This window comes from Cygnus olor, chromosome 2, assembly GCF_009769625.2.
Source record: "Cygnus olor isolate bCygOlo1 chromosome 2, bCygOlo1.pri.v2, whole genome shotgun sequence".
Lineage (NCBI taxonomy): Eukaryota > Metazoa > Chordata > Aves > Anseriformes > Anatidae > Cygnus > Cygnus olor.
In genome coordinates, this window is record NC_049170.1 from 159,844,029 (window position 1) to 159,859,878 (window position 15,850).

The window sequence follows — 15,850 nt, forward strand, 5'->3', positions numbered from 1 at the left end:
CAGCGCGCCGGGGCGGGGGGGGGGAGAGAGGGAGGGAAGGGGAAAGGGGGGGGGGGGGGGGGGGGAGAGAGGGAGCGCGCATGCGCTCTAGGCGCCGGCCGGCTCGGGGCTGGGAGCGGAGACAAAGGCGCCCCCTCCCCCCCCCCCTCCCCCCCCCCGCTTATAACGCGCCCCATGGCGGCGGGGGCGGCTGCGAGCCCGGGGGGGGGACGGAGCCGGGCAGGGGGCTCGGGGGGGGGGCAGGGGGCCAAGAGGGTGGGGTCGGGGGCTCGGGGGGGCGAGAAGGGTCCGAGGGGGGCGGCAGCGACGGCGGGGGGTCGGGGAGGGGGCGGTGGTGGGAGGGGGGGGGGTGGTGGGGGGGGTGTCGGTGAAGATGGCGCTGAGGCGGGCGTACTCCATCAAGGACAAGCTGCAAGCCATCGAGCGGGTGAAGAAGGGCGAGCGGCAGGCGTCGGTGTGCCGGGCTTTCGGGGTGCCGGGGGGGACGCTGCGGGGCTGGTTGAAGGACGAGGCGAAGCTGCGCTGGTTCCTGGAGCAGCTGGGGGGGGAGGTGGGCACCCAACGCAAGAAGATGAGGTTGGCCAACGAGGAGGAGATCGACCGAGCCGTCTACGCTTGGTTCCTCGCCCTCCGGCAGCACGGCGTCCCCCTCTCCGGGCCCCTCATCCAAGCCCAAGCCGAGGCTTTCGCCCGGCAGATCTACGGCCCCGAGTGCACCTTCAAGGCCAGCCACGGCTGGTTCTGGCGCTGGCAGAAGCGCCACGGCATCTCCAGCCAACGCATCTACGGCGAGGGCGGCCTCCCCGCCGCCGCCGAGCACGAGCGGGCGCCCGCCGCCCGCCCCGAGCCCCCGCCGCCGACCCCGGCCACCGACGCCGGGGGCTACGGCGATGAGCAGATCTACAACGCCAACGTCACCGGGCTCTACTGGAAGCTGCTGCCCGGGCAGGCGGCGCGGCGGCGGCCGGCTCCTCGCCAACGGGTCACCGTGCTGCTGGCCGCCAACTTGACCGGCTCCCACAAGCTCAAGCCTTTGGTGGTCGGCGGCCTCCGCGACCCCCCCAGCCTCCGCCACCACAACCAGGACAAATTCCCCGCTTGCTATCGCTACAGCCCCGAGGCCAGGTTGGGGCCGGCTCTCCTCAGGGCTTGGTTCTTCGAGGACTTCGTGCCGGGCGTCAAACGCTACCTGCGGCGGAGCTGCCTGCAGCAGAAGGCCGTGCTGCTGCTCAGCTCCCCAACGCCGCCCGCCGGGGGCGGCCCCGAGGAGCTCCCCCAGCTGCAGACTCCCGACGGCTCCATCCGCGCCCTCTTCCTCTCCAAGGGCCCGGCCGGGAACGGCTCGGCCGGAGGGGGTGGCCGAATCCCGGCCCCGCTGGAGCAAGGGGTGGTGTCCGCCTTCAAGCAGCTCTACAAACGGGAGCTGCTGCGCTTGGCCGTCTCGTGCGCGGCCGGGGGCGGCAGCGCCGGGGGCCCCGTGGACTTCGTGCGGTCCTTCCTCCTCAAGGACATGCTCTACTTGGCCGGCCTCTCCTGGGACCTCATCCCCGCCGGCGCCATCGAGAAGTGCTGGCTGCTGGGGCTGCGCGCCGCCTTCGAGCCCCAGCCTGGGGAGGAAGAGCGAGGAGACCGGCCGGCGGGGGAGGAAGGCGGCGGGGACAGCAAAGTCTTCAGCGACCTGACCCACCTGGCCGCGTTGGCCTACAAGCGCCTGGCTCCCGAGGAGGTGGCCGACTGGCTGCACTTGGATGACACGGCCCCAGGGACGGGGGAGGACGATGGGGATGAGGATGCCGAGGAGGAAGGCTCCGGAGGCTGTGGGGTGGAGGAGGAGGAGGAGGAGGAGGAGGAAGAAGAAGCGGTTGCCGGAGATGGGGCTGGTGGAAGGGACAGTGGGGCTGGCGGGCTCGCGGAAGAGGGCCCCCCGTTGCTGCCCACGGCCCGGGAAGCCATCCGAGGGCTGGAGACGGCGCTGCGCTGGCTGGAGGGCCAGGACCCGCGGCAAGTGGGGCCGCTGAAGCTGGTGCAGCTCCGCTCCCTCATCAGCATGGCCCAGCGGCTGCACCGCGCCGGCAGCCCCGATCCCTAGGGCAGGGCGGCCGGCCACCCGTCGGCTACCGACCGCCTCGCCTCCCCGGGGACACCCGTGGGGCTGGGGACACCCCGTTTGTCCTGGCAGGGCTGGCAGCGGAGGTGCCAGCTCCCCTCCGGCACGGGCAGTTCAGGAGGCCCAGACACCCGTGGGTTACCGTGGCTGAAGGGGCGGGGGGGGGAGTCACGTTTTAGGGCTAACGGGGTTTTTTTGTGCGACACCCTCCATACGTCGCATATTCGAGGGTCGTTCCTCACCCTAAGCTCATTTAGGAGGTGCTGTTTTTTTAATCCCGTGAGACTGAGCAGGATGGTCCCTGGGTAATGCGGGCACCACGGGGATGGGGTGGGTGGCGTCTGTGCTGCCCCCGTGGGGAAACAGGGTGACGGAGAGACCCCTGAGGAGCCGGCACCGTGGGGCAAGCTGCATTTCCACGCTGTAATTCCCCACATCTCGGAGCAGGCAGCTGTGTGATTGGGATGTTTCTTACCCCACAGCAGTGTTGAAGACGGATGCGCTGGGTTGTGGCAGAGGTCTTCGAGGAAGGGGATGGGATCTGGGGAGGACAGATCCTGCGGGGAGGCGATGCGGGTGTAGGATCTGACAGGGTAGCATCGCCTCGGTGTCCTCACATCTTCAAGCAGACGGCAGGACCGCTCCTGGGGTGCTGCCCTAAAGGGGATGGTGACGCCCTTTCCGCTGCCAAAACGGTTTCCTGTGAAACCGGGGAGATTTGGGGCTGCTTTAAGACAACTTTTGTCAGGCACTGGCTTGGGACAGGGACACGGGGGGGTACCGGCAAGCTGCAGATCCCCTGGTGAGGGTCACCAGCAGCCCTCCCTTGACAGCACGGCAGCACCCGGACCACAGAGACCTGCTGAACACGTACCATCGTCCCAGCGCCCTCGTAAAACCAAGTTTTGGGGTCCAGGCTCCTGTTTTGCCCTGTGTCTTGTGTGAGATGGGAGCAGGAACGGCTCCCGGAGCTGTCGTGAAATACCGGAGGCATCGGATGTGAATTGAGCAGCTCTTTCGTCGACCTGATTTTGATAAAATTTTAGCCTACTTAGCCAAATTATTGAAAAAAGAAAGAAAAAAAAAAATCAAGCTGACGTGCCCTGTGTCAGCAGGCGGGATGGGTGTTTTTACTTGTCGGGTCTTTGTCTCATGATTTCAGAGTTTACGGAGATTAAATGGATTTTTATTCCCGCTCTGAGGCTGTCTTTTGTAACTGGTCCCTCGGAGCTGCCGCTCCGCCGTGTTCCTGGCGCTCCCGAGCACGGCTCGCTCGGTGCCCAAAACGCCGCGTCTGTCCCCAAAACGCTCCAGGCTGGGGGCAGCCTTTTCTTCCGAGCCCTGTTTGCAAGTACAATCCCATAGGCTGAGACCGAGAATTAATAAAGTGGATGTAGTGGCCTTTAAACCCTATTTTCTCCTCCAGGTGGATGCGCAGCTTCAAAGAACTCGGCATCAAACAGGAATTTTGCGTTATTGGCGTCGAGCAGTTAACTTGCTGCCCCCTAAGTTCCCCGTTGGTCTCATTTCTCAGCAAGAAGCAGCATGCAAAATTGGGGTTTGCAGCTGGGGTTTGTCCTTTCCCATCCCCAAACTGCTGCGGAACCAAGGTCAATATTCGGACTGCAGGAGAAATAAGCTATTTTTCCTCTTCAAACCCAGCCAGCCTCCCAATTTCAGCCGCTGCCAGGCTCCAAGCCAGCACGTTGCGTAGAGTCCGACCCGTTTTGTGCTTCTCCCTTCCAGGTTTGCATCCTAAAACATCCTAAAACCTGAGCTGTGGCTGACTTCGAGCACCCAACTGGGAGGAAACTGGTGGAGGCCAGGCTGTGTTTCCCTCCACTGGCAAAGCCAGCAAAGTAGTGGCAATAATTTACCTGCTCTCTCTCTATATATATTTTAATTAATGTAATTTAAACCATTTTTGTGCGACTTAGCAGAACGATAAAGGCTGCTGCCTGCTTGTAGGTAACCCCGGCAAGGACCGGTGAAGCAGAGTGGATGATTTTGGAAAATTAAACTATTTTTTTGGCTCGTGCCACTGTTGCCCGTGGAAGAAGGGGCGCAGCCGCCTCTCGCCCCCCTGCGGCACCTCCCTGGGCTTGGTGCCACCGGCTGTCCCCGCGTCTGCTGCTCCCCGGGGATGGATCAAAGCAGCAGGAGCCCGGAGGGGGTGCTCAGCACCTGGGTGTTTTGCCAGGAAGGCGCCTTTCATCTTCAAAGCATCCCACAAACCTCCCGCTAATTGCATCTGGAGGAGAAGGGAGCTTCATCAGGGCTTGCAAAACGATCCGATCCTCACCGAAGCGGCGAGCTCCGAGTATTTTTTTATGGCCAGGCTGCAGCTAATCCCCCTTCTTGTGTCCACACCCCCGAAACAGAGCAGAGGACCGGGCACCGGTGCCCACGTGTAACCAAGAACTGGGCGCTGCGGCTCAGGATCAGCTCCAGCCCCACCAAAGCTGCAACAGGGGAGGGTCAGGCTGGGTGTTAGGGAAAGGTTCTGCACCCAGAGGGTGGTGGGGCACTGGGACAGGCTCCCCAGGGACGTGGTCATGACCCCGAGCCCGCTGGAGTTCAAGAAGGATTTGGACAACGCTCTCAGACACAGGGTCTGGTTTTTGGGTGGCCCTTGGTGCAGCCAGTTGGACTTGATGAGTCCTCATAGGTCGTAAACTTGAGGTATTCTGTGATTTTATGATTCATCCTGGGCCCGCTCCCCAAAAGCCAGGTCCCCATCCCTGTCTCAGTGCCACGCGTGCCAGCAGCCATCCCGGCACGCAGCCAGCGTGGCGTCACCACCAGGCAGCACTTCTGTGCCGCAGCACCGGCACAGGCTGCCCAGGGTGGGCGGTGGAGTCTCCTCCTTGGAGATCTCCAAAAATTGCTTGGACGTGGTGCTGGGCACCAGCTGGGGACTGGACCTGGTGGCCCCAGAGGTGCCACCCACCCTCAGCCACTCCGACTCTGCGATGCCTGATGTCCCAGCGTCTCAGGGTGGCACAAACCCTACTGCTGTCGCCTCCCCAAGGAAAAAAAGGCACCGAAGGACCGAACGGACCAGAAAGAGCCAAGCCTGCCTCCGTGCTGCCCACCTTTATTGGGTCCCAGCCCTGCAGCGGTGGCCAGCCGCGTGGGCACCTCCCACCTCCGGCCAGGTTCCCCCGAGGGCTCGAGGTCCCCGCAGGGCTTTGGTCTGGGGTCACCACGGCCGGAGGACGAGAAGCAGCAGCAGCAGCTCTGGTCCCTGGCACCGGGGGACGGGACGGAGGTGGCCGTCCCCAACCCGACCCCTAGTCCTCGCCCACGTCGCAGGCTCGCTTGGTGGCAGCCTCCACGGCGTTCATGACGGTGGCGCGCAGCGCGCCCTTCTCCAGCTGGTGCAGCGCGTGGATGGTGGTGCCGCCGGGCGTGCAGACGTCCCCGCGCAGCTTGGCCGGGTGCTCCCCCGTCTCCAGCATCATCTTCGCCGCGCCCTGAGGGTGCGCGGGGCGGCTCAGGGGGGTGAGGATCAAAGGAAGGGGTCGTTCCCACCTCCTCCCAACCTCCGTTTTGCCCGCGGGACCGCAGCATCCTCCCGTCTCCCCCAGTTTTCCGGGGGACAAGGTGCTGAAGCATCTGCACCCCCCCCCCACAGCGTGGCTTTGTTGCCAAGAGGGGAAACCGAGGCAGGAGGCAAGGCGGCACCTCCTTCGACCTGCCACCCTTTGGTGATGCCGCGCTTATCCTGGGCTGAAACTTCAGTCCTGACTCTCTGACGGTGCTGATGGGGCACCCGATGCTGCGTGGGGACCCCTCGCATCCCCCCTGCTCCCCGCCCTGTTCCCACCTTCGCTCCTGGCTTCCCCCCGCCCCGTTTTGGCTCCCGGAGGAGCCGGTGATATCAAGAGCCTGCACCGAGCCTGGCAGGCGCCGCAGAGCCGGGCACCGCGGGGAGAAGGAGGACGCGGGGAGCCCCCCGAGCGACGGCACCGACTCACCAGCAGCGTCTGGGCCGCGATCCTGCCGGCCAAGCCCCCCGGCATCCCCATCTTCACGGCCCCCTCGGCCAGGGCTTCGGCAAAGAGGTACACCTGGGGAAGGCAAAGCACCGAAGGGGAGAAAAGGGGGCCCCGACCCTACGAGGACCGGGGTCTCCGCCACCGCTGAGCGCGGCGGCGCGTGGCACTCACGTAGGCGACCCCGCTGCCGCTGAGGCCGGTGTGGATGTTGATGTAGGACTCGGGCACCTCCTCACAGAGCCCGCAGGAGGTCAGGAGGTTCTGGAGCAGGGCGGCATCCTCGTCGCTGGCCCCGCTGCCCCGGGCGAACACCATGGCCCCCGCTTGCACCACGCACGGCAGGTTGGGCATGAGCCGCAGCACCTTGGTCCCGGCGGGGAGCAGCTGGGGAAGAGATGGGCACGGGAGAGGGGTGTCAGCGTTTTGGGGGGTCCTGAGCCTCTGCGCGTCGCCCGTGGGTGCTGGTGGGGGAGTGAGGTGCAGGGGGTGTCAGCTGGGTGGGGACGGAGTCATGGGACTGGCCGCAAGGTGGTGGCAGGGGGAGGGAGAAAGAGGAGGAGGGAAAAAAAGTAAGAAGGAAGGAGGAGGAAAAAGGGGGGAGGAGGAAAAAGGGGGGAGGAGGAAAAGGGGGAGGAGGAAAAAGGGGGGAGGAGGAAAAAGGGGGGAGGAGGAAAAAGGGGGGAGGAGGAAAAAGGGGGGAGGAGGAAAAAGGGGGGAGGAGGAAAAGGGGGGGAGGAGGAAAAGGGGGGGAGGAGGAAAAGGGGGGAGGAGGAAAAGGGGGGGAGGAGGAAAAGGGGGGGAGGAGGAAAAGGGGGGGAGGAGGAAAGGGGGAGGAGGGGGAAAGGGGGAGGAGGAAGGGGGTGTCAGGGTGCACTCACCCGCTGCAGCTTCTGGAGGGTGACGCCGGCAGCCAGCGAGACGACGACGTGGTGGGGCCCGACGGCGGGCCGGATCTCCTGCAGGACGCCCGGCAGGACGTGGGGCTTGGTGGCCAGGAAGACCAGGGTGCTCTCCTGCAGCACCTCCAGGTTGCAGTGCGTGGTCCGGCAGCCCAAATCCTGCCCGTGAGCAGGGCCAAGCGTCACAGCCCCGCGACCCCGCGGCGTCCCCCCCCCCCCCCTTTCCTCCCGTCCCCACGTGCCGGGCGCTCGGGGACCCCCCCCCCCCCACCTCCTAATTTCACCCGGACCCTACAAGGACGAGGCAAAGCTTCGCGAAGGGGGGAAAGGGAACCCCAAAGCCACAACCCCAAGGTGCCTCCTGCCACCACCGAGGGGTTCGTCACCGTCCCCGGGGCCCCACTCACCCGCCAGGCGTCCAGGTTCCTGTCCGAGGGCGCGCTGGCCAGGATGCTGCTGGCTGGCACCTTCCCTTGGGGGACACGGGGACCGGGGTGAGCGGCCGGGGTGGCCCCGCAGCAGTGGGGCCACCCCAGCGTGCTGGGGACGCGCTGCTCTGGCCCCAGCCCCATCAGCCTGGGGGACATGGGATGATGGGGGGCCTGATCCTGTCCATCTGTGGGTCAGCCCAGGCACCCCATGGGGACGGCTGGGGACATCCCGCTGTGCCACGCTACAGTGACAAAATCGAGGTGGCCCCAAACGTAGGGGCCACCTCCTGGCTTCGGAGCACAGAGAGGGCTGTCCCCATGTCACACTATGGGGGTAGGGACCCCTGGGGGAGGCCAGGACCACCCCGATACCCCCTCAGCATGCTATGGGGCAGGGACATCTCAAGGAGGACAGACCTGTCCCCGTGTCCCAAGGTCCCGATGTGCCCACATCCCTAGGTCCCCATGTCCCCAGGTCTCAATGTCCCCACGCCCCAACATCCCAAGGTCCCCATGTCCCAAAGTCCCCACTTCCCAGTGTTCCCATGTCCCAATGTCCCCATGTCCATAGGTACCCATGTCCCCAGATCCCAATGTCCCCATGTACCTAGGTCCCTATGTCCCCACCTTCCTAGGTCCCCATGTCCCCGCGTCCCCATGTCCCCCACATCCCAATGTCCCCACGCCCCACGTCCCAGTGTCCCCACGCCCCCATGTCCCCCACATCCCTAGATCCGCACATCCCCCTGTCCCAATGTCCCCATGTCCCCCCATCCCAAGGTCCCCACGTCCCTAGGTAGCCACGTCCCCAGGTCCCAATATCCATAGGTACCCATGTCCCCAGGTCCCAGTGTCCCCATGTACCTAGGTCCCTATGTCCCCATGCCCCAATGTCCCCACGCCCCAGGTCCCCACGTCCCCACATCCCAGGTCCCCACGTCCCCACATCCCAATGTCCCCACGCCCCAGGTCCCAATGTCCCCACATCCCCGGTCCCAATGTCCCCACGCCCCCACATCCCCACACCCCATGTCCCCACGCCCCAATGTCCCCACATCTCCATGTCCCCACGTCCCCGGCTCCCCATGTCCCCACGCCCCAATGTCCCCACATCCCAGGTCCCCACGTCCCCACATCCCAATGTCCCCACGCCCCAGGTCCCAATGTCCCCACATCCCCGGTCCCAATGTCCCCACGCCCCCACATCCCCACACCCCATGTCCCCACGCCCCAATGTCCCCACATCCCAGGTCCCCACGTCCCCACATCCCAATGTCCCCACGCCCCAATATCCCCACACCCCACGTCCCAATGTCGCCACGCCCCAATGTCCCCACATCTCCATGTCCCCACGTCCGCGGCTCCCCATGTCCCCACGCCCCAATGTCCCCACGTCCCGATGTCCCCACGCCCCCACGCCCCCACGCCCCCCCAGTTCCGGGCCACCCCGGGGGGAGGCGACAGCGCTGTCCCCGTGTCCCCCCCCCCCGCAGCACCGGCCCCGTACCTGCCCGCAGCAGCCCCCTGGCCATGCCCCCCGCCATGCGCCCCGCGCCCACGAAGCCCACCCGCAGCTCCGCCGCCTCCATCCCGAACCCGCACCCCGCCCCCCCCCCGCCCAGGAACCCCCCCCTTTTGCCCTCCCATTGGTCGGACTCCCCCCGCCCCCCCCCCCGCTGATTGGTGGACGGGGCTGTAAGAGGCGGGACCAGTGGGGGGGGGGGCTTGGGATGTGCGCAGGTGCGGGAGAGCCACGTGGATGGGGGGGGGGGCGCGAAGGTTGGGGACCCCCCCCCCCACGGGGGTGGTGGGGACGTGGGGGGGGCTGTCCCCAGCCCTACGGGGGGGGGGGGGGGCGCGACAGTCCCTAACCCTGCCCTGTAACCCTATGGGGTGCTGGGGGGTTCCCCCTATTGGGGGGAGGGGGGCCCCCTTTGGGGGGGGGTTCCCCTATTGGGGAGGGGGTCCCCTATTGGGGGGGATTCTCCTATGGGGGGGGTTCCCCTATTTCCCCTATTGGGGGGGGTCATCTTTTGGGGGGGGGGAGAGCATCCCCTATTGGGGGGGGGGTTCCCCTTTTGGGGGGGGCTGCGTTCCCCCTATTGGAGGGGGGCGTACCCCCTATTTGGCGGGGGTTCCCCTGTTGGGGGGGGGTTCCCCTATTGGGGAGGGGTTCCCCTATTGGGGGGGGGCTCAGCTGCACGCCCCCCAGGATTTGGGGAGGGGGCTGCCCCAGCTTTTTGCGTGCCCCCCCCCCCCCCCCGCCTTATTTTTCGTGCTGCAGGACCCCAGCCATGCTGCCCCCCCGTTGCTGCTGGGCTCTGCTCCTCCTCTGCGCCCCCGCTGCCGGGGGGCTGCTGGGCTGGCTGGCTTTCGGCACCCCTCCCCAGGAGGGGGGGGCCCCCCCCCCGAGGACCGCCGAGCCCCCCCGGCGTCCCCTTCGAGATGACGACGGGCGACGAGCGCTTCCAGGCCGAGGGGGCGCAGTGGGAGCTGTCGCCCCTGGACTCCTGCCACCGCCAGGTGCGGCCACGGGGGTCCCCTTGGTCGGGAAATGGGGGGGACCCTGGCCCCCCCCCCCCCCCCCACCTTGGGGAGCCACCCTGGGGTGCCCTGGGGAAAGGCGCTGCCCCCCCCCCCCCCCCCATCCTCCCGTGGCACTTTCGGGGTGAAGGCGAAGCGCTGGTTCCGTCTCTTGCTTTGCTTCTTGATTGCCATCCTAAAAACCACCCCTGCCCCGTTTCCCAGCCGGGCTGGTCCGGGAGCACCCATGGGTGCCGGCTCCCGGTGAGGGAGCACCCACGGGTGCCAGGTCCCGGTGACACCGGTGTCGCCACCGCCAGGTCGTGGCGCGGCTCCGCTCGTCCTGCGCCGACCTGAGCGAGGAGGAGGTGGCCAAGCTGGGGGTGGCCCTGTTCAACTGCCAGGCCGGCGCCGAGGGCCGCCGCACCTACCCCTGCACCCCGGAGATGGTAAGGGGGCGGCGCGCCCCAATTCCCACCCCCTAAAATCCTATAGCGGTGCCCAACCCCACAGCAAGGATCCTGAGCTGCTCCCGGCCTGTTTTGGTTGCCTTCTTGCCCTCGTTTCGGGGTAAAACAATCCCATTTATCCCATTCCCCGTGATGCCATATTTCGGCTCCTGGCCCCTCCATCCTTGCGCACTGCTGAAGCTTCCCCCCCCCACCCCCTAAAAAAAATTGCGCTCGGGGCTGGCTCCTGGAGCCCGCGCTGCTCCTCGTAGCATCCCTTCTCGCTCCTCCGAGCGCTTTTGGAGGGGGGATTTGGCTCCGGGGGGCTCATTATGGGGATGAAAAGGTGGTGGTGGGGGGGGGGGGTGTTACGCGTGGCGGGGGTGATGCCGACGCCCCCCGCGGTGCCGCCCCCCAGCCGCTGGCGAGCTGCACGGCCGCCATGGACCCCGACACCTGGAGCGCCTACCGCGTCGTCTCGAACCGCGCCCGCGCCGTCTGCTACGCCGCCCGGCAGCTGGGATTCCGCCGCCGCGCCGAGCACGCCGTGGCCGCCGCCGCCGCCTCCGACCAGCTCGACGCCATGCGGGCGCTCAAGGTGCGCGGTGGCGGGGTTGGGCACGGGGTGGGCGGCTGTGGGGCCGCCGTGTCACCCCCTTCGTGTCCTCCCCGCGGGCAGGAGGGGCACGAGGAGCTGCGGGAGCGGCCGGCCGAGGGGTTGCGGCGGGCGCTGAGCGGGCAGAGGGTGCTGGAAGAGCAGCAGGAGCGCCTCGCGGGGGAGCAGGGCAGGATGGAGGCTTCCGTCCGCCGCGGCTGGCGGCAGCGGGCGCTGGAGGAGCGGCTCGTCGACGGCGGGCAGCGCCGGGTGGCCCGGCTCGTGGAGGGCGTCGCACGCAGCGTGGGTAAGAGCCGTTGGCCGGGTGGGCTGACGCGTCCCCGTCGCACCCCGTGGACCAACGCGGCTTCTGGCGCAGGGAACATCAGCAGGAGCCTGGCAGCGCAGGCCGAGGGGCTGCGGGACGGGCAGCGAGCCATCCTGGCCGACCTCCGCCGCGTGCAGGAAAGAGCTCGGGACGTCTCCGCCCAGCTAGGTGGGAGCACGGCGACCCCACGTCCCGGGTGTTTCTCCCTTTTGGGATGCCCCCCCGTCATCGGCGGGGTCGTCCCCTCAGCTTGTTGGCAGGGATGCTCACCCCGTCCCCGTGTCCTCGGCGTGTAGAGAGCGACCTGGCCTCGCTGCTGGCCCAGCGGAGCCGCGCGGCGCGGTACTTCGAGGAGGTGGCGGGGACGCTGCAGCGCCTCAACCGGAGCCTGGGGCTGGTGCTGGCGGCCGCCGAGGGCGTGCGGAGCGTGCAGAGCGGCGTGGAGGGCCACCTGCGGCGCTTCCACGCCGCCCTCGCTTGGGCCGGTGAGCAGGGCGAGGGGCGCGGGGGTGCTGGGCGGCTTCGGCTGGGTGCCGACGCCGGGCCCTGCTCCTCCATCCCGCAGGGCTGAGCCCCGGCGCCGTCCCCACCTGCGTCCTGCACGGCTCCTACTTTCTGCTGCTGGCCCTGCTGCTGGCCTTCCTGCAGGCGCCCGCGCCGCCCCGCGCCCTCCTCCTCCTCCTCGTCGGCTCCAGCGCCCTCGGCGAGCTCCGTGGCGCTGGACCCATCGGCTTCCCGGCCCTCGCTGCTCTCCTGGGCCTGGCTGTGGCAGGTGGGGATGGATTTTTTGGGGGGATGGGTGGGGGGATGCGGGCTGAGCACACAGCGGGGTTGAGCCACCCCAGGGTGCTGCAGCCCGTGTGGGGATGGGCTGGGGCGCTCTGCCCTCTCCCACCCTCTTGTTTCCCTGCAGGGCGCTGGGTGCTGGCGGCTGCCCGCCGCATTGCTCGGCTGATGCTCCACCAGGCTGAGCCTCGCCATCACCTCACCTCCACCCCAGAAAGGTACGGGGCAGGGGGACGGGCACGGCACCCTTGGGTGCTGCTCGGATCCAGCTGGGCTGTCCTCTCCTTCCTAAAGGAGCAGAGGTCCTGGGGGGTGGGCTTGTGGGTACCCAAGGGCGCAGGGCGCGTGTTGGCGGGCTTCCCTGTGACACTGGGCGCCTTGTCCCAGAGGCTGGTGGTGGTGGTGGGTGGCTGGAGAAGGGTCCCCCATCGTGATCGGGGCTGAGGAACGAGCCGCAGAGATGACGGGGCTCGGGGTTTCCCCCTTCCTTCACAGGGGCTGCAAAATGGGGCTGTTGCAGGAGGAGCTGGACAGGATGGAGATGAGCTGCCTGCAAGGTGAGAGCTGGGGGGGGGGGGGACCTCGAGGAGCCCCACGGTGTGTCCTATCCAACCCTGGTGGTACCTGTGCTCCTGCCACCCTGGGACAGCGGTGCTGGGAGCACGTCACCACCCACGCCGTGTCTTGCAGAGCCCTCGTGCCTGGAGCAGCCGCCAGTGACGGTTGGGGACCCCCACGCAGCAGGGAGGACATCGCCGGTCCCCGGCAGCTGGAGGACAAAGCTGAGCTTGGCCGCTTCGCCCGGGCACCCCGTCCCCAGAAGGACCTCGTGTGGGGTAAGCCTAAGCCGGGGGCGGGTGTGGGATATGGGCCCTGCTCCTTGAGGGCCTGCTGGGTCTCCCGTTAGGGCCAGGATCTTCTAAGGGGTCCTTGTTTTGATGACCCTGGACACCCCTTGGGCTGCTGGGAGAGGTCCTGGTCCTGCAGCACTTGCCCGGGGAGGGCTTTTGGGTGGAGGGGGGCATCCTGCAGACCAAGGCCCTCATCCTGCCCGCTACCACCTGGACCCTGGGGGAAAAGGGACATCTCCCGCAGCACAAGCGGGTCACCGGGGATCATCTCTGTGCCCTACCAAACCTCTTCTTCCCCGGCCAGGTGATGCTGGAACCAAGTCTCGGAGCTGGGCAGCGCTGGGAGCCCAAACCCTACAGCCCGTGCCAGTCCCTGGCCAGCAGCAACGCGTGAGTACTGCCTGCAGGGGACATCTCTGACTCCAGGGACACTTTGGGGCTGGTGTCACCACCAGCGACCAGACCCAACCTGATGGCTGGGTGCCCCTTGGGGCCGTGGTGCTGATGGCTGTCTCCTCCCTTAGGTCCTCGCTGTCCCCACGGTCCCCGTGCCGGGGGCTCACCAGGGCTGGGCAGCGGTGTCGGAAGAGAGCTGTCCCCGGGCAGGACTTCTGCCACCTCCACGCCCACGGGTCCCCACGCCTCTGACCCCTTTTCCCCTCCCCGTGGGGGGGGGGGGGGGGGGCTAACCCAATTTTGGCTCTTCCTGATGCGGGTGGAGAACACAGAGCTGTGCTCAGCACCCTGTGGGTGCCCTCGGGTGGGTATGGGACTGCTGGGCTCGCCCTGGCGCGTGCCTTCCTGCTCCCACTTGAGCCCAGTGGGGTGGATACTCCTCGTCCCACCAGTTTTATGCTATTTGCACACGTTTTAATAAATGCTAGCTTTATTTATGTCTGGAGCCTTCCCCATTCTGGTTCCTTCCCCCCCCAGGAGATGCTGGGATTTATGGGGCCGTTCCCACCCCCTTGTGCTTGTCCCACACACAGAAGCACCACCAACCACTCCTGTGCTGCAGGAACAGCCCTGATCAGCTTCTCTTTATTACAGCCTAATTACACGTAATTAGCAGCGTAGCCTGTTACAGCCCAGCAGGAGCTGCCAGCCTCTGCCCCCGGGGGAGGAACATGGCCAATGGTGGCTGCTACTGCCCCATTTGGGGCCCACCAGCACTTCTGGGGTCCCCAGTCCTTCCCCCTACCTGAGCACGGGGCCTTTTCCTTAGGCTTTTCTACATAAGATGCTACTTGATTTTTTTCTTTTTCATTCTTCCCCCTCCCTGTCCCCGCTCACCCTCAAGCGTAACCAGGACCCTGGTCCCCCTCCAGCTTTGGAAATGTCACCGTCACCCCCCCAGCCCCGTCCTCTGCCCCAGCAGAGGACAACCCTGAGTCGAAGAGGATGCGCGTGCGGGCGCCGCTCCCTCACTTCCTAGCGCTGGCGTAGTTGGCGCGGAACCAGGCGCAGGTCTCCTGCACGGCTGGGGAAGGAGAGGAGGGGCTGTCAGTAGGGTGTGTTTTTTTTTTTTTTTTTTGATGGGGGCGCAATGGGGTGGCCGTACCCCTTTCCCTCGGCACCCCCAAGGCAATGCCGGGGCTGCGCGTGCCCCCTTTCTCACCTTGTCTGAAGGGGGTGAACTGGAAGCCGGGGAGGTAGCGCCGGAGCTTGGCGTTGCTGGCTGTCTTCTTGAACTGCCCGTCCGCCTTGGTGGTGTCAAACTGGCACGGGGGCGATTAAGGGAAAAGAAATGGGGAAAACTCGGAGGCTGGGGGGGGGGGGTGAGGTTGTGCTCTGCCCCCCCTACATCCTGGCTGGGGATGATCCGGGCACTGCTTTGCCCCGGTATCTGCGTTGTGGGGGCTCCACTGCGACCCCGCAGTCCCTGGTGGGATGTGGGGTGCCCCCATTTGCTGCGCCAGCCCTGCCCTAAAGGATACGATGAGCTCTCCCCTGAAGTCCATGGCCTCCACGATCGCATCCGCCGCCTCCTTGATGGAGACTTCATCTTCTTCGCTCACTGTGGGGAACGGGGATGAGCTGAGGCCGTTTTCCCCCTTCCTTCCCCTCTTAGAAAGGGGCAGCTGCTTCTCACCTGACAAGATGATGGGCTCCACCTCCTCGTATTCCCGCAGGACCCAAAGGAAGAGCCGGGCCAGATCCTGGAGAGAGGAGCAGATGGTTTTTAGGGGGGTGGCTGCTCCCGCAGCCCTCTCGCAGCCTCGCCAGCCCCAGGACAACCCAGGAGGGCTCAGCCTGTGTTGAGATCCGGGTGCTGCCCCCCCGAAAGGTGCTCCCTCAGGGCCACACGTACCAGAGAGTAGATGAACTGCCTCCGGGGCTTGCCGGTGCCCCAGACGGTCAGAGCAGAGCCGGTCTCTGTAGGAGAAGGGCGAGCATCAGACCTGTACTCTAGACCACGGCTACCCCTACCAAAAAAAACAAAAACCCAACCCATAAAATGCCCCACCACGCTCACGTTTGGCCAGGTACACCTTGTGGATGAGCCCCGGCAGCACGTGGCCATCCTCGATGTTGAAGTTGTCGTGCGGCCCGAAGATGTTGGTGGGGATGACGGCGGTGAAGCGGCAGCCGTGCTGCTCGAAATAGCCCCTGGGCGAGAGCATGGGGTGAGCGGGTCTCGGTGCCATCCCCACAAAGCAATCCTTGGGTTCTCCCAGTGTGTCCCCTGGCTAAGCACGGCAACCGCCCCTGGCATCTCTGGCTGCCGAGCTCAGGTATCTCCCCAGCCCCATTAGGCAGCCCTGGAGGTTTCCCCTGCCCTGATATTTATAGGATGCTCACAGCCCTCTGGCACCAGGATGGCTCTCCTGTGGCCCCGCACCTATTCTGGACGTCGATCATCCTCTTGGCATAGGAGTA

General features: G+C 66.4%; 4 protein-coding genes across 7 annotated transcripts in view; 2 read left to right on the forward strand and 2 right to left on the reverse strand.

Moving 5' to 3' along the window:
• The first annotated feature begins 324 nt into the window (after nt 1-324).
• TIGD5 (tigger transposable element derived 5) overlaps nt 325-15,850 on the forward strand; it is a 15,931-nt gene continuing 405 nt past the window's right edge. Inside the window, exon 1 of one of the 2 annotated variants that reach the window (XR_005816870.1) lies at nt 325-2,162. Coding sequence is in view for 1 of the 2 variants with exons in the window: in XM_040547458.1 (XP_040403392.1) it covers nt 374-2,089 (1,716 nt within the window). In the remaining variant the exon portion in view is untranslated. Of the gene's footprint in view, nt 3,299-15,850 lie in introns of those variants that run through there. The other variant, XM_040547458.1, reaches the window with a different exon arrangement.
• Nucleotides 5,189-9,048, reverse strand: PYCR3 (pyrroline-5-carboxylate reductase 3). 2 transcript variants are annotated; one of them, XM_040547471.1, is made up of 6 exons: nt 8,946-9,048; nt 7,415-7,479; nt 6,987-7,064; nt 6,280-6,492; nt 6,088-6,180; nt 5,189-5,583 (listed from the first exon to the last, which is right to left on the reverse strand). In XM_040547471.1, the coding sequence occupies exons 1-6, from the start codon at nt 9,025-9,027 to the stop codon at nt 5,401-5,403; spliced, it is 714 nt and encodes a 237-aa protein (XP_040403405.1). In that variant the 5' UTR covers nt 9,028-9,048; the 3' UTR covers nt 5,189-5,400. The 2 variants fall into 2 exon arrangements, with proteins under 2 accessions (XP_040403405.1, XP_040403404.1); XM_040547470.1 differs by having other exon boundaries at nt 6,987-7,166.
• On the forward strand, nt 9,202-13,863 carry LOC121065038 (protein brambleberry-like). 2 transcript variants are annotated; one of them, XM_040547455.1, is made up of 12 exons: nt 9,202-9,961; nt 10,282-10,410; nt 10,829-11,008; nt 11,090-11,312; nt 11,385-11,501; nt 11,630-11,818; nt 11,899-12,105; nt 12,247-12,337; nt 12,615-12,676; nt 12,810-12,955; nt 13,275-13,360; nt 13,495-13,863. In XM_040547455.1, exons 1-12 carry the CDS (start codon nt 9,428-9,430, stop codon nt 13,616-13,618), a joined length of 2,088 nt encoding a protein of 695 aa, XP_040403389.1. In that variant the 5' UTR covers nt 9,202-9,427; the 3' UTR covers nt 13,619-13,863. The 2 variants fall into 2 exon arrangements, with proteins under 2 accessions (XP_040403389.1, XP_040403391.1); XM_040547457.1 differs by lacking the exon at nt 10,282-10,410 and having other exon boundaries at nt 9,720-9,961.
• On the reverse strand, nt 13,984-15,844 carry GFUS (GDP-L-fucose synthase). The gene is made up of 7 exons (XM_040547472.1): nt 15,813-15,844; nt 15,447-15,580; nt 15,282-15,346; nt 15,063-15,129; nt 14,908-14,987; nt 14,589-14,688; nt 13,984-14,450 (listed from the first exon to the last, which is right to left on the reverse strand). Exons 1-7 carry the CDS (start codon nt 15,830-15,832, stop codon nt 14,395-14,397), a joined length of 522 nt encoding a protein of 173 aa, XP_040403406.1. The 5' UTR covers nt 15,833-15,844; the 3' UTR covers nt 13,984-14,394.